The sequence below is a fragment of the Schistocerca gregaria genome, chromosome 8, assembly GCF_023897955.1.
Source record: "Schistocerca gregaria isolate iqSchGreg1 chromosome 8, iqSchGreg1.2, whole genome shotgun sequence".
Classification (NCBI taxonomy): Eukaryota; Metazoa; Arthropoda; class Insecta; order Orthoptera; family Acrididae; genus Schistocerca; species Schistocerca gregaria.
Window position 1 is genome coordinate 462007343 of NC_064927.1, and position 13859 is coordinate 462021201.

General features: G+C 45.4%; 1 protein-coding gene across 3 annotated transcripts in view; it reads right to left on the reverse strand.

The window, feature by feature from the left end:
• The window catches only part of LOC126284395 (protein angel homolog 2-like), a 168095-nt gene that overhangs the window by 27515 nt on the left and 126721 nt on the right, over positions 1-13859 (reverse strand). For all 3 annotated transcript variants that reach the window (XM_049983292.1, XM_049983294.1, XM_049983293.1), the window contains one exon: positions 1258-1389. In XM_049983292.1, coding sequence (XP_049839249.1) covers positions 1258-1389 — 132 coding nt within the window. The remainder of the gene's footprint in view (positions 1-1257; positions 1390-13859) is intronic.

Consider the following 13859-nt stretch of genomic DNA (forward strand, 5'->3'; position numbering starts at 1 on the left):
AAGTGGAAATAATCATCCATACCATCTTCCTGTACACTTTTCATTGGACTTTGAGAGCTTCAGTAACATGTATAACATTTGTGAGAGTGTATCACTGTCTGAAACATAAGTGGCATGTTCTGTATAAATCTACAGATGTCACCCTCTGGTATCCATTTTGATTCTTCAATGAGGTCCACGAGAATTCTTGCAGAGTCTGTGGTGGTACAAGATGACCACGAACATGTCTGTTCGGGGTCACTATTGTAGGCAGCAGCCATCACATGGTCCAACAGGATTTGTTTAACATACTGCCTGGTTGTAAGGCAACCATGAACAATGAAAAGATCGGCATGACTGTCAACACTGAAGCCTCCCCACATCACCACAGAACTTGGAAATTTGTTGATTTCCTGGACGACAATTGGCAGGTAATGCTCACCATGTGGTTTCTGCACACTAACATGGCCATCACCTTGGGTCCGAGGATATCTAAACTTGCCTGTAGATAACATGTTTTGTCAGTGATGAAGTTGCCAGTTGACATGGTAATCACAGAACTGAAGGTGAGCTGTGAGATGATGATGTGTCAAGTAGTATAATCTTGCAGGACATTTGGATTGCAAAGTCCTTTCTTGTAATCTTTTCATTACAGTCTGATCAGACTCATTGGCTCCAGTGGCCTTTTGAAACTTTCTTCTGGAATTTTGTTCCAGTGTTCTGGTGGTATTTGTACGATGCCAAAAAGCAGACACAGACAGGTATCAGTCTTCACATGTGGTTTTAATGCGCTAGCAACCTTGGCCAACTTGTCTTGCATATTGACCTGTCTCCCTGTAGCGTTTCCAGAACCTATGGATGACACATGGTTAGGCGTTGGCCTTTGCAGTAACATGACCAAAGGTCCATCCTTTTTGGATCAAACAGACCACCCTTGCAACCTGCACTGCATTAAGATGTTGCATTGCATGTGCTTGGTTGAATACAAAGTCCACAAATGACAACTGCCATCAGTGTACCTCACTGGAAAACACTGAAACATGAGTAATTGCTTCATTCTTTTGGGTCACCTACCACTGTAATGCATAACACAGCCAATATACACTGTTGACTACACTGAAAGCAGAGATCTCAAGTCATTCAATAAGACCACAGGTACCACCTGTATAAAAATAGATTTGACTTACTGGGTGTTGATAAAAGTGTTTCCCTAATTCTTTTGAACAGCTTATTTGGCATTAAGGAGGAGGAAATTTGAGAAAATGTATTACCACTAACCTGTAAAATATATAGTCCACAGAGCACCAACCATTTTGATATGTTGTTGCCTCTGCCATATCAGAGTTGAGTTTCCCATGTGAATATACTGAGCGTAGCTTGAAAGGATGAGAGAGAGTTCCTGTTCCAAATCTGTGAATGGAATACAAAGAACAAAAGTAAAGAAAATTTTTACTGTAATGAACATATGTTAAACTGTTTCAAAAACAGCACACAAACTGCTGCAGAATAAAAGATCAATTCTGAAAGTATGTGAACTTATGTACTACTTTGTTTGGCTCAATCCATATCCGTCCAGTTTTTGCCTACAGTTTTACTTCCTTCATGTGCATGACTGCTTATCATGAACCAAATATTTGCAAAGAAACAACTACTGATTGATTTTTCCATCTCTTCTTGGTAGCCAAAGAAAAACAAAAAAATCTAGCAGGCACGACCGATGAAGCTTTCAGTTATTAATATCTAATAATGGAACTGACACTGTCTTGTCCATGACAAGTGTCATAGTAATGTTTCTGGCAACAGATTCCATCTACATTAACAATTTTTTTAAAAATTGTTTCAGATATTCAACAGTGGAAAAATACTCCTATTGGAGCACAAAATGATGACTATGTTACTATTTAAAAGACTGTGACAAAACTGGGAAACCAGCTTCCACTATGCTCATTCAACCTTCGTCACCAAATTTTTGTCATGTGAACATATTGGCATTCTTTCAACATAGAAATAGAACATTCTAAATCCTTTTACCCAGTCCTTCTGCACAGTTCATATTAAGCAACCCACTCTCACTGTCGCTGTCTGTATGACCCCCCCCCCCCTCCTCCTTTTTCTCCCACTGATTTACAGTATAACCAACCCTATGCCATCACCTCCTCTCTCACTTACACTGTCTCCTTTTGTCTTTCTTCCCCACTGCCACTGTCTCTACCGCACATCAACAGCTGAAAAATTCTGGGAGAGTCCACCTGTTTTTTTCCCCTATACCAGGGGTGGCCCTGAATTCAGCTATAGGCCATGCCCCAGCACGAGTGCCAAAGTGCTCAACACGGACTTATAAGAATAAAACAAAAATTATTGCAGTCAAATAGTGGCAGTATCATTCAAAAAATTTACTGTGACTATGGCTCTAGCTTAAATAAAAATTGTCAAGAAATTTTACTATTCATTACCATTTTTTTCACACTCTCCATATTTGTAAATCTAGCACAAAGTGCTTCTTGATGTCTGTTGACTGTGTAATTTTTTGCTCTTTCATTATCAACTAAATCTTTAAATTCTTTCTGCATGATACTGTAATATCTTTTGACGGCACCTTTGCAGTACACATTCCTTATGCGACTGCACAATATATACTGGTAATTCTCATCTCTCTCTTCCGTAGAAACACGGGAACACGTGAGGCAACACTGACCCTACGACTTATCTTAGAAGCTAGATTAAGAAAAGGCAAACCTACATTTCTAGCATTTGTAGACTTGGAGAAATCTTTTGACAATGTTGACTGGAATAATCTCTTTCAAATTCTGAAGGTGGCAGGGGTAAAATACAGGGAGCGAAAGGCTATTTACAATTTGTACAGAAACCAGATGGCAGTTATAAGAGTGGAGGGATGTGAAAGGGAAGAGTGGTTGGGAAGGGAGTGAGACAGGGTTGTAGCCTATCCCCGATGTTATTCAATCTGTATATTGAGCAAGCAGTAAAGGAAACAAAAGAAAAATTCGGAGTAGGTATTAAAGTCCATGGAGAAGAAATAAAAACTTTAAGGTTCGCCGATGACATTGTAGTTCTCTCAGAGACAGCAAAGGACTTGGAAGAGCAGTTGAACAAAATGGACAGTGTCTTGAAGGGAGGATATAAGATGAACAACAAAAGGAAAACAAGAATAATGGAATGTAGTCGAATTAAGTCGGGCGATGCTGAGGGAATAGGATTAGGAAATGAGACACTTAAAGTAGTAAAGGAGTTTTGCTATTTGGGCAGCAAAGTAACTGAAGATGGTCGAAGTAGAGAGGATATAAAATGTAGACTGGCAATGGCAAGGAAAGCGTTTCTGAAGAAGAGAAATTTGTTAACATCGAGTATAGATTTAAATGTCAGGAAGTCGTTTCTGAAAGTATTTGTTTAGAGTGCAGCCATGTCTGGAAGTGAAATATGGACAATAAATAGTTTGGACAAGAAGAGAATAGAAGCCTTTGAAATGTGGTGCTACAGAAGAATGCTGAAGATTAGATGGGTAGATCACGTGAATAGGATTGGGGAGAAGAGGAGTTTGTGGCACAACTTGACAAGAAGATACCTTGGACATATGAAGTTTGGCACGTCATGGCTGGCCCTGCTCTATATGTACAGTCTCCACTGATCCGTATTTTTCATTTCCACTGTCTTCTCTCTTTTTTGCACCCATGGCTTCTGTCTCCATCCCTCTCTCTTTCTCTTTTACTGCTAATATTTCTCACCGACCTACACTATTCTCCTCTCTCTTTGACTCCCACTGATACTGTCCTATCTCTCTCTCTCTCTTTCTCTCTACGCCCCCCCCCCCCCCCTCCTCCCGGCCACATTGCCCCTGCTCTCCCCATCCCCCCCCCCCCCCTCTCTCTCCCACACTCACTTTTTCACTGCCACTTTTTTTCTCCAATCATCACTGTATCCCTTCACTTTCACTCCCATTGGCACTGTCTCCCCCCTCTTCCACCATCACTGTATCTCTGCTATTCTCTTTCAGCACAAAAAAAGCATGAATATGTTTGTACGCCAACAATTCAGTGAGGAAGGTGGAATGAGGACTGACACAGCTAATTCACCACTTCTCTGTCAGACTCTTTTTAAAGAATAACAAATTCACCTTATTTGTGCTCCGGCAAGAGCATTTTTCTGCTGATTCCCTTCTTTTCCCAGCTTCAGCAGGGTAAGCTGCTTATTTAGACCATATTCTATAGCTCAATAAAGTTTCGACAGTTTATTTATATACTTCAACACATTTATACAGAGTGAATCATGATGGGAGGTATTCCTTAGGTTATTTGGAACAAAAAACGTAAATAAAGTAATGGGATCAAGATCTGTAATTAAGGAGCTACAGTAATTGAAAAACTCAGAAAAATGGCAGAAAAAGACTTTTATTGTAGGATTTCACTATCAAAAATGCATATAATAATTACTTTAAACAATTTTGTAGCAGTCTCTTGCATTCAGAGTGGATTTAAAGCAGGTGTTCAAAATTTTGTCCCTGCATTTGAAGACAAAGATTCACATGGGAATAAACCGCTCATTCCTTATTGACTTTGTGGCATCAAAAATGCACTGAATCAATTCTCCTCACGTATTTGATGTCTTTCATCCACCCCCAGATGCAGTAATCTAGGGGCGTTAAATCTGGGGATCTGGCAGGCCAGTTGATAGGGCCCCCACAACCTATCCATCGATGTGGGAATTGCTGATTAAGATAAGCTGTCACCACAAGGTGGAAGTGTGCAGGTGCCCCATCATGTTGGATGTACATGTGGCATCTTGTTTCCAGAGGAACATCTTCAAGAAGCTGTGGTAAGTCTTCTCGTAAAATATTACCGTACATCTGAGCATTTAAATTTCCCAGGAGAATAAACGGCTCCAGTAATTGGTTACACACAACACCACACTAGACATTGATACTGAATCTGCGTTGAAATCGAGATATTGCCATGGCATGGCGATTTTCGTCTGCCCAGACATGGGTGTTATGCATGCTGTTGATGCCATCTATTGTAAAGGTTGCCTCATCACTGAACATTATGAAGTGATAGTGCTGCCGATTTCTTTTTAACCAGTTACAAAAGTGCAAATGGTTGGCACAATCAAATGTGGCTCTAAATGGTGAACTTTCTGCACATGAAAAGGATACAGTCCTTTCTCATGAAGAATCCTACATACCTTAGATTGTGAAAAGTTCAACCGGGTAGCTAGGAGTCTTGTACTTTAACGAGGACTGCACTCTACTGAATTAAGAATGTTTTCCTCTTCTTGAGTCTCACAATGTATTTTGGAGAGAATACAAATACTGGGAAGAGTATCATTTTCTAGCAATGTTTTGGCACTTGAAATTCTACAATCAGGATACAGACAGTGATATTTGGCAACAGCAGCTTTTGCATTACCGTCACAGAAGCCCAAAATGTACACCATCTCTCCATACTCCTGTGATGAAAACTTGCACAGCATTAAAAAAACTTGTACGGCACAGCAAAGTGTACTGTACACAGGAGACAATAACAGTAAACAGTGACTGCAGTATCAACAAAGTGGTTGTTATGCAAATGTACCATTCACTGCACTTGTCGATCAAAGACTGACTGTGTGTCCTATGAACACAAGTGTAGTGCTCTATGCACCGTGGCATGTTAAAGAACTGTTGTAGCTCCTTAATTTTGAACCTGATCACATTACTCTATTAACATTTTTTGTTCCAAATAACCTTAGGAATAACCTCCAGCAACTGAGGGAAAACATCGTGACTCACCCTGTATAGTTTGAAACATTTAAACAACAAGTAAGTACACATAATTTAAGATCAACACAAAATCGTTTGCTTCACATTTTTTCCAGGTACTTTGTTCATTGATTACAATAATTCACGGAAAATGTCTGGCTTATGATTATTATCTCGAAAGAGTAAAAATGGTTTCTTGAGGTTTCTCAGGAATCAGGCAGAAAAAATGGTACTTTTATACAGAGCCTATGGGTTTTCATTGCCAAAGACCACACCTAATGCAAAAGAAGCAGCCAATTTGCTCAATTTGCCTGGGCTGGAGGAAGTGTATAAGGTTTAAAATTTTGACACTACACTTAGGGTAGCTACAGTAAGCCTGTTTTTCCAATAGGTATGCAAATGGTCGCAAGATCAATAGCTATCCAAAACACTTGACTCTTTACCTCTGTGATCAATAGAAACTGAGATATGACCTCTGAAAAATCTCACTTTCATGCATGGCTTATTGGAATATGGTTCTACAAGTGTCATATGTGTTACTCTTGCTGTTTCTGATTATGCTATTCACTGATAATTGTCACAAGCACCGGGAAAACATTGTGAGATACTGCAAGTGTTGGCCTAAACATGTGAAAAGCCCTCATAGTTAATAAGTTAATCTTCTTTATAAATATTCAAGCTTAGTTTGATTACCTTTCTTAAGGGGAGATTGTGGCAGAAATCATAAAAAAAAACTTTTTTATTTGCTCATTTGAAAAGTAAATGTAACTGAGATAATTATTCCAAATTTTTTGTTTGGAATTCAAACTACAAATGGTATAAAAAAATTAAAACCATAAGCAGTGTATGCTTTTCACGGTACCCAGTAGACGAAAAATTTTCTTGCTCAGTTTTGCCTGTGAATATGGAAAATATAGCTTTAGAAGGCTGTAATTTTTGTATACAACATAGCAGTGTTGTATAGAAAGCTGTGGAGCCATTTTGTGGTTCAAGCACAGTGTGGTATAGTAGGCTGTGGAGCTCTGTAAACAGGTTTTGTGCTGTTTAGTGGGATCTGAGTGAAGTTGCATTTATTGTGTCATTCTTTGTGCTTGGTTCAATATATTGATTGTTTTTACATGCCTATGCCCAGTAAAGTATTTAAAAACTATGGCCAGTCTCATATTTCCAATATGAAGTGTAAAACTGATGTTGAGTTTAGAGGCGGGCCTACAGATGCAAACATCAGCTTGTCTCCAAGTTCATCTATTCCAGTGGTGGGACGGAAGGTCTTTGCGGAAGTATGGAGTAAGATAAACACAGTATTTAGGAGATGGAGACTCTAGTGCTTTCAAGAATGTAATTGAGAGTCAGCCCTACGGAGAAGACTGAACTATTGAAAAACTGGAGTGCTTACGCTCCATTCAGAAGAGGATGGGTGGACGACTCAGAAGACTTGTTAAAAACAATAAAGGCAAATTACTAGAGGATGGGAAACCACTGGGGATGGGGGTGATTTGGGGGGGGGGGGGGGGGGGGTAAAAACAGACTAACAAGGAAGCGAACTGACAGCCTGCACGTCTACTATGGTGCCTCAATTAGAAATAACCTCACAGATTTGGATAGTATGAGGAAGGCAGTATGGGCCATTTGGTTTCATTACTTGTCAACAGACACTATACATCAACATGGAATACATTGTAACAAATGGTGCAAATTTCTGAAAAGCAAGGAACATGCAAACAGTTGGTTGGTATGGGGGGGGATTCAAGAGACCAGACTGCGACGGTCATTGGTCCCTTTTCCCAAATACTAAAAATACCCACACAGAAGAAAAAAACGTTCAACAGAATAGGAGACAGACGACACAGAACAAAAGAAACATAGACAAGGGCTAGACAAAACAAAATAAAATCACACAGAGTGTGACGGTGGTTGGCCGACCATAGGGAAAAAAAAAAAAAAAAAAAAAAAAAAAAAAAAAAAAAAAAAAAAAAAAAAAAAAAAAAAAAAAAAAGGAAAAACCAACCACCGAGAACACATTAAAAACTGAGTTTAAAACTGTAGGCCAAAGGCCAGAATTAACACAAAACAATAAAATAAAACATAAACACTCAAGATTAAATGGTAAAAAACCCCTGCCCGAATAAAACGCAGAACTAAGTCAGCCATAGCAGGGTCATCTGTTAAAAGAGCATGGAGCGTGTCAGGCAGTGCGAACGTCTGCCTGAGCACAGCTAAAAGCGGACACTCCAATAAAATGTGGACCACAGATAAAACGGAGCTGCAGCGACATAGAGGTGGGTCCTCACGGCGCAAATAGTGGCCCTGCGTCAGCCGAGTGTGCCCAATGCGCAGCCGGCAGAGGACAACAGACTCCTGGCGGGAGGCCCGCATGGACAACTGCCACACAGTCGTCGTCACCTTGATTGGACGGAGTTGTTTGGCGGGGGCAGACTGCGCCATTCAGCGTCCCAAAGCGATAGAACTTCTCGGCGTAAGACTGCCCGCAAATCAGTCTCCGGCAGGCCAATCTTCAGAGATGGTTTACTGGTGGCCTCCTTCGCCAGGCGGTCAACATTTTCATTTCCGGGTATCCCAACATGTCTCGGGGTCCAAACAAAGACCACAGAGCGGCCGCAACAAGCAAGAGTATGCAGGGACTCCTGGATAGCCATCACTAGACGAGAACGAGGAAAACACTGGTCGAGAGCGCGTAAACTGCTCAGGGAATTGCTACAGATCACGAAGGACTTCACCTGAGCAGGAGCGGATATACTCTAGCATACGAAAGATGGCGACCAGCTCAGCAGTGTAAATGCTGCAGCCAGCCGGCAATGACCGTTGTTCGGAATGGTCCCCTACAGTTAGCACATAACCAATGTGACCAGCAACCATCGAGTCGTCAGTGTAAACTATGCCAGAGCCCTGATACGTGGCCAGGATGGAATAAAAGCGGCGGCGGAAGGCCTCTGGTGGGACTGAGTCCTTCGGGCCCTGTGCCAAGTTGAGCCGAAGGCAAGGGCGACGAACACACCATGGGGGTGTACATAAAGTGGCCCGGAAAGGAGGTGGAACAGTGAAAACCCTAAGCCCGGAGAGAAGCTCTTTGACGCGGACGGCGATCATACAGCCTGACCGGGGCCGACGTTCTGGCAGATGGACGACCGATTGCGGGAACAGGAGACGATAGTTTGGATGCCCGGGCAAGCTAAAAACATGGGCAGAATAAGTGGCCAGTAAAATTTGGCGCCTTAACCACAATGGAGGGATACCTGCCTCCGCAAGTATGCTGTCCACAGGACTGGTACGGAAGGCACCAGTGGCAAGGCGTATCCCGCTGTGGAGGATTGGGTCCAGCACCCGCAACGCAGATGGGGATGCTCAGCCATAAGCCATGCTCCCATAATCCAGAAGGGACTGGATTAAAACCTGGTAGAGCCGTAACAGGGTAGATCGGTCGGCGCCCCAGCGGGTGTGGCTCAAGCATCGCAGAGCATTTAGATGCCACCAACACATCTGTTTAAGCTGCCGAATATGAGGCAGCCAAGTCAACCGAGCATCAAAAACCACCCCCAAAAACCTATGTGACTCCACTACTGCAAGGAGTTCGCCGTCAAGATAAAGCTACGTCTCTGGGTGGACAGTGCGTCGCTGGCAGAAATGCATAACGCAGGTCTTGGCTACCGAAAACTGGAACCCATGAGCTACAGCCCAAGACTGCGCCTTACGGATAGCGCCCTGTAGCTGACTTTCAGCAGCTGCAATGCCAATAGGGCTGTAGTAAAGGCAGAAGTCGTCAGCATACAAAGACGCTGAGACAGACATTCCCACCACCGCAGCAAGCTCGTTAATGGCTATTAAAAACAGGCAGACAATTAAAACAGATCCCTGTGGCACACCGTTTTCCTTAACTCGGGAGGAACTATGGAGGCCGCGACTCGCAAGCGGAAGGTACGGTACGACAGAAAATTTCTTATAAAGATCGGCAAAGGGCCCCAAAGACCTCAACCATGAAGCTTAAAAGGATGTGATGACGCCATGTCGTATCGTATCGTATGCCTTCCGCATGTCGAAAAAGACGGCGACCAGGCGCTGACGGCGGGCAAAGGCAGTACGGATGGCCGACTCCAGGCTCACGAGATTGTCGGCGGCGGAGCGGCCTTTATGGAACCCACCCTGAGACGGAGCCAGAAGGTCCCGATACTCCAGTACCCAATTCAAGCGCCGGCTCACCATCCGTTCAAGCAACTTGCAAAGAACGTTGGTGAGGCTAATGGGACAGTAGCTGTCCACCTCCAACGGATTCTTACCCAGTTTCAGAACGGGGATAACAATATTTTCCCACGATTGCGACGGAAACTCACCCTCGACCCAAATACAGTTGTAAAGGTCAAGGAGCCGTCACTGGCAATCCACTGAAATGTGTTTCAGCATCTGACAGTGGATGCCATCTGGTCCAGGAGCAGTATCAGGACAAGCGGCTAGGGCACTGCGAAATTCCCACTCACTGAATGGAACATTGTACGATTCTGGATGGTGGGTGCGAAACGAAAGGCTCCGACGTTCCATCCGCTCTTTAATGGAGCGGAAGGCCAGGGGGTAATCCGCAAAAGCGGAACGCATAGCAAAATGCTCTGCCAAATGGTTTGCAATGACGTCGGAGTCAGTACAAACTGCTCTATTCAGTGAGAGTGCAGGGACGCTGACAGGGGTACAATAGCTGTAGACGCGTCGAATCTTGCCCAGACCTGCGATGGGGTGACATGGAGGCCAATGGTGGACACATACCGCTCCCAGCACTCCTGGTTGCCTTGGCGAATAAGGAGGCGGGCTCGCGCACGCAGCCTTTTGAAGGCGATAAGGTGATCTATGGAGGGATGTCGCTTGTGATGCTGGAGTGCCCGCCAGCGATCTTTAATCGCTTCAGCGATCTCAGGCGACCACCAAGGCACAGTCCGCCGCCGAGGGGACCCAGAAGAACGGGGAATGGCAGATTCGGCGGCAGTAACGATGCCGGTGGTGACCGATTGAACCACCACATCAATGTCATTAGAGAGAGGCTCAATAGCGGCAGTGGAGGAGAACAAGTCCCAATCAGCCTTATTCATAGCCTCTTCTGCTAGGGCGCCCAGAAGTGTGTCGCCGTGACAGTGACAGAAGGATCAGAAAGTGGTCACTACCACACAGGTCGTCATGCACTCTCTATTGGACAGACGATAAGAGGCTAGGGCTGCAGATCAAAAGGTCGTTGGTGGAGTATGTGCCATGCGCCACGCTGAAGTGTGTGAAGGAACCATCATTTAAAAGCGAAAGATCGAGCTGTGCCAAGAAATGCTAAATGGTGGCGCCTCGACCTGTTGCCACCGACTCACCCCACAGAGGGTTATGGGCATTGAAGTCGCCCAGTAACAAGAAAGGTGGCAGCAATTGGGCTATCAGTGCAGCCAGGACATGCTGCGCATCACCATCCGGTGGAAGGTAAAAACTGCAGACGGTAACAGCCTGTGGCGTCCACACCCGAACAGTGACAGCCTCGAAATGTGTTTGTAGAGGGACAGACTCGCTGTTAAGACAGTTAAGGACATAGATGCAGATGCCACCAGACACCCTTTCATAAGCTGCTCGGTTCTTATAGTAACCCTGATAGCCACGGAGGGCGGGGGTTTGCATTGCTGGAAACCAAGTTTCCTGAAGAGCAATGCAGAAGAAAGTGTGAAGACTGTTAAGTTGTTGGAGCTCAGCTAGATGGTGGAAGGAACCGCTGCAGTTCCACTGGAGGATGGTATTGCCCATAGCTGAGAAAGGCATGAAGGGACTGGTGTGGCCGTTTATGCTGTGTGTTCACTCGCTGCCACTGTTGCAGGACCAGCGCGAGTGACATCCATGGCGTCTGAGGGACCAGCGAGATCAAGGTCCTCAGCGGACACCAGGATCTCAACCTCATCCTCAGACGCAGAGCTCGAAGGGTGCGGAGGGGTCGGTGCCACTGCACGTTCTTTGGCCTTAGACATCTTTCGCTAGGACTTCTCTCGCTGAACCTTGTGTTTTACTAGCTGGGAAGGCTTCACTGATTCAGTCTCCGGGACGGAGGAGGATCGCGAAGCCCTACGACCAGCCACTGGTGGGGACTTATGCCACTGTCGGGCATCATCCTTCCTGCTGGTGGAAGCCTGGGAAGGGAGGGTCCCAAGGGAACCCTTACGGGCGAGAGTAGCTGAAGGAGTTAGATGCTTCTCCGGCTGAGAAGCGGGGACGGACATCCCCAATGGGTGGGAGGATGTTGCTCCTGAGGTAGGTGGTGCAGGAGCAACCGGTTGTGTAGAGCCCCCCACAGGCAAGGGGGCAGGAAGTGGTGTACTGCTCATCGAGCTGGCTGGAAGTCTCGAAACTGATGGGGCAAGCACAGTTGTAGTAGCAGCTGCATAAGAAGATGTCATTCTCACAGGATGTAGTCTGTCATATTTCCTTTTGGCCTCAGTATAGGTCAGCTGGTCCAGGGTCTTATATTCCATGATTTTTCGCTCTTTCTGAAAGACTTTGCAGTCAGGTGAGCAAGGTGAATGATGCTCTCCACAGTTGACACAGATGGGAGGCGGGGCACATGGAGTATTGGGATGTGATAGGCGTCTGCTATCTCGACATGTGAGGCTGGAAGTGCAGCGAGAAGACATATGACCGAACTTCCAGCACTTACAGCACCGCATCGGGGGAGGGATATAGGGCTTGACGTCACAATGGTAGACCATCACCCTGACCTTCTCCGGTAATGTATCACCCTCGAAGGCCAAGATGAAGGCACCTGTAGCAACCTGATTGTCCCTCAGACCCCAATGAACGCGCCGGACGAAATTAACCCCTCTACGCTCTAAGTTGGCGCGAAAGCTCGTCATCAGACTGCAAAAGTAGGTCCCTATGGAAGATAACACCCTGGACCATATTTAAACTCTTATGTGGTGTGATGGTAACATTAACATCCCCCAACTTGTCACAAGCAAGTAACCTGCGTGACTGGGCGGAGGATGCCGTTTGTATCAGTACTGATCCAGAGCGCATTTTGGACAAGCCCTCCACCTCCCCAAACTTGTCCTCTAAATACTCGACGAAGAACCGAGGCTTTGTGGATAGAAAAGACTCCCCATGAGCCCTCGTGCAAACTAAGAATCGGGCGAATAACTGTGACCTCCATCCTGAGACTAACGCTCCTCCCATGGCGTGGCCAGGGAGGGGAATGTTTTCGGATCGTACTTCTGAGCATTAAATTGAGCCCGTGAACGCTTAGAGACTGCTGGCGGCTGGCAGCCAGCGAGAGATGATGTACCACGCTTCATTGTGGGTCATCCGCCCTGATGCCACGTACACCGACCAAGGGCCCTCCCCACCGGCGCCACCCAGCCACAGTAATAGCCACCTGGCAGGATGGCCATTGCCGGGAGTCCTGATGGCCCAGGGAGATGGGCATCTACTCCTTGGCATATGTGGGGAGTTAATGGCGCAGGCATCAGTAGAGTGATCCCTGTGTTGTCAAGGGGCTACAACCAACGGGTACATGGCGGCCCCACCACAACGGACTGGCTACCGTGCTGGATGTTAGGTAACATGTGGTCCATGGTCACCGTCAGTGCAGAAAGTGGCACTGCACAGTGCAAGGCGAAAGTGCATGCAGGAACGTATCCATGCCCAAGAGATGGAGAGCGGACAGGACTGCAATGCAATGACAAAGAAGCTGAGGAAAGGTCTGATCGCAAAATGGACACAATGAACCAAGTAAGGCGCCCTTCCCCAATGGGCTCGCTCTTCGGAAAAATTTTGAGAGATGGAGGTCAAACCCAACAGGGTACCATCACATATGGTCGAAAAGTTTGAGACCTTTTAGTCGCCTCTTACGGCAGACAGGAATACCGCGGGACTATTCTAACCTCAGAACCCGCAGGGGGATGAACATGCAAACGGTTACAGCCATAAAAACAACCTTCCTTATGGGGTTGCAATAGCCATTAAACCAACTTTTCGAGCACTGGCTTCACCAGAACGAAACATGTCTGCATGACAAAAAGTAGAACCCAAATGAAAGTTTCAATGCTCTTTTTTTGGAAGAGATCAAAGACTGTGTTTCTTTCCAGTTTGGTAGTGAGAATTTCTGCTTTGGAAG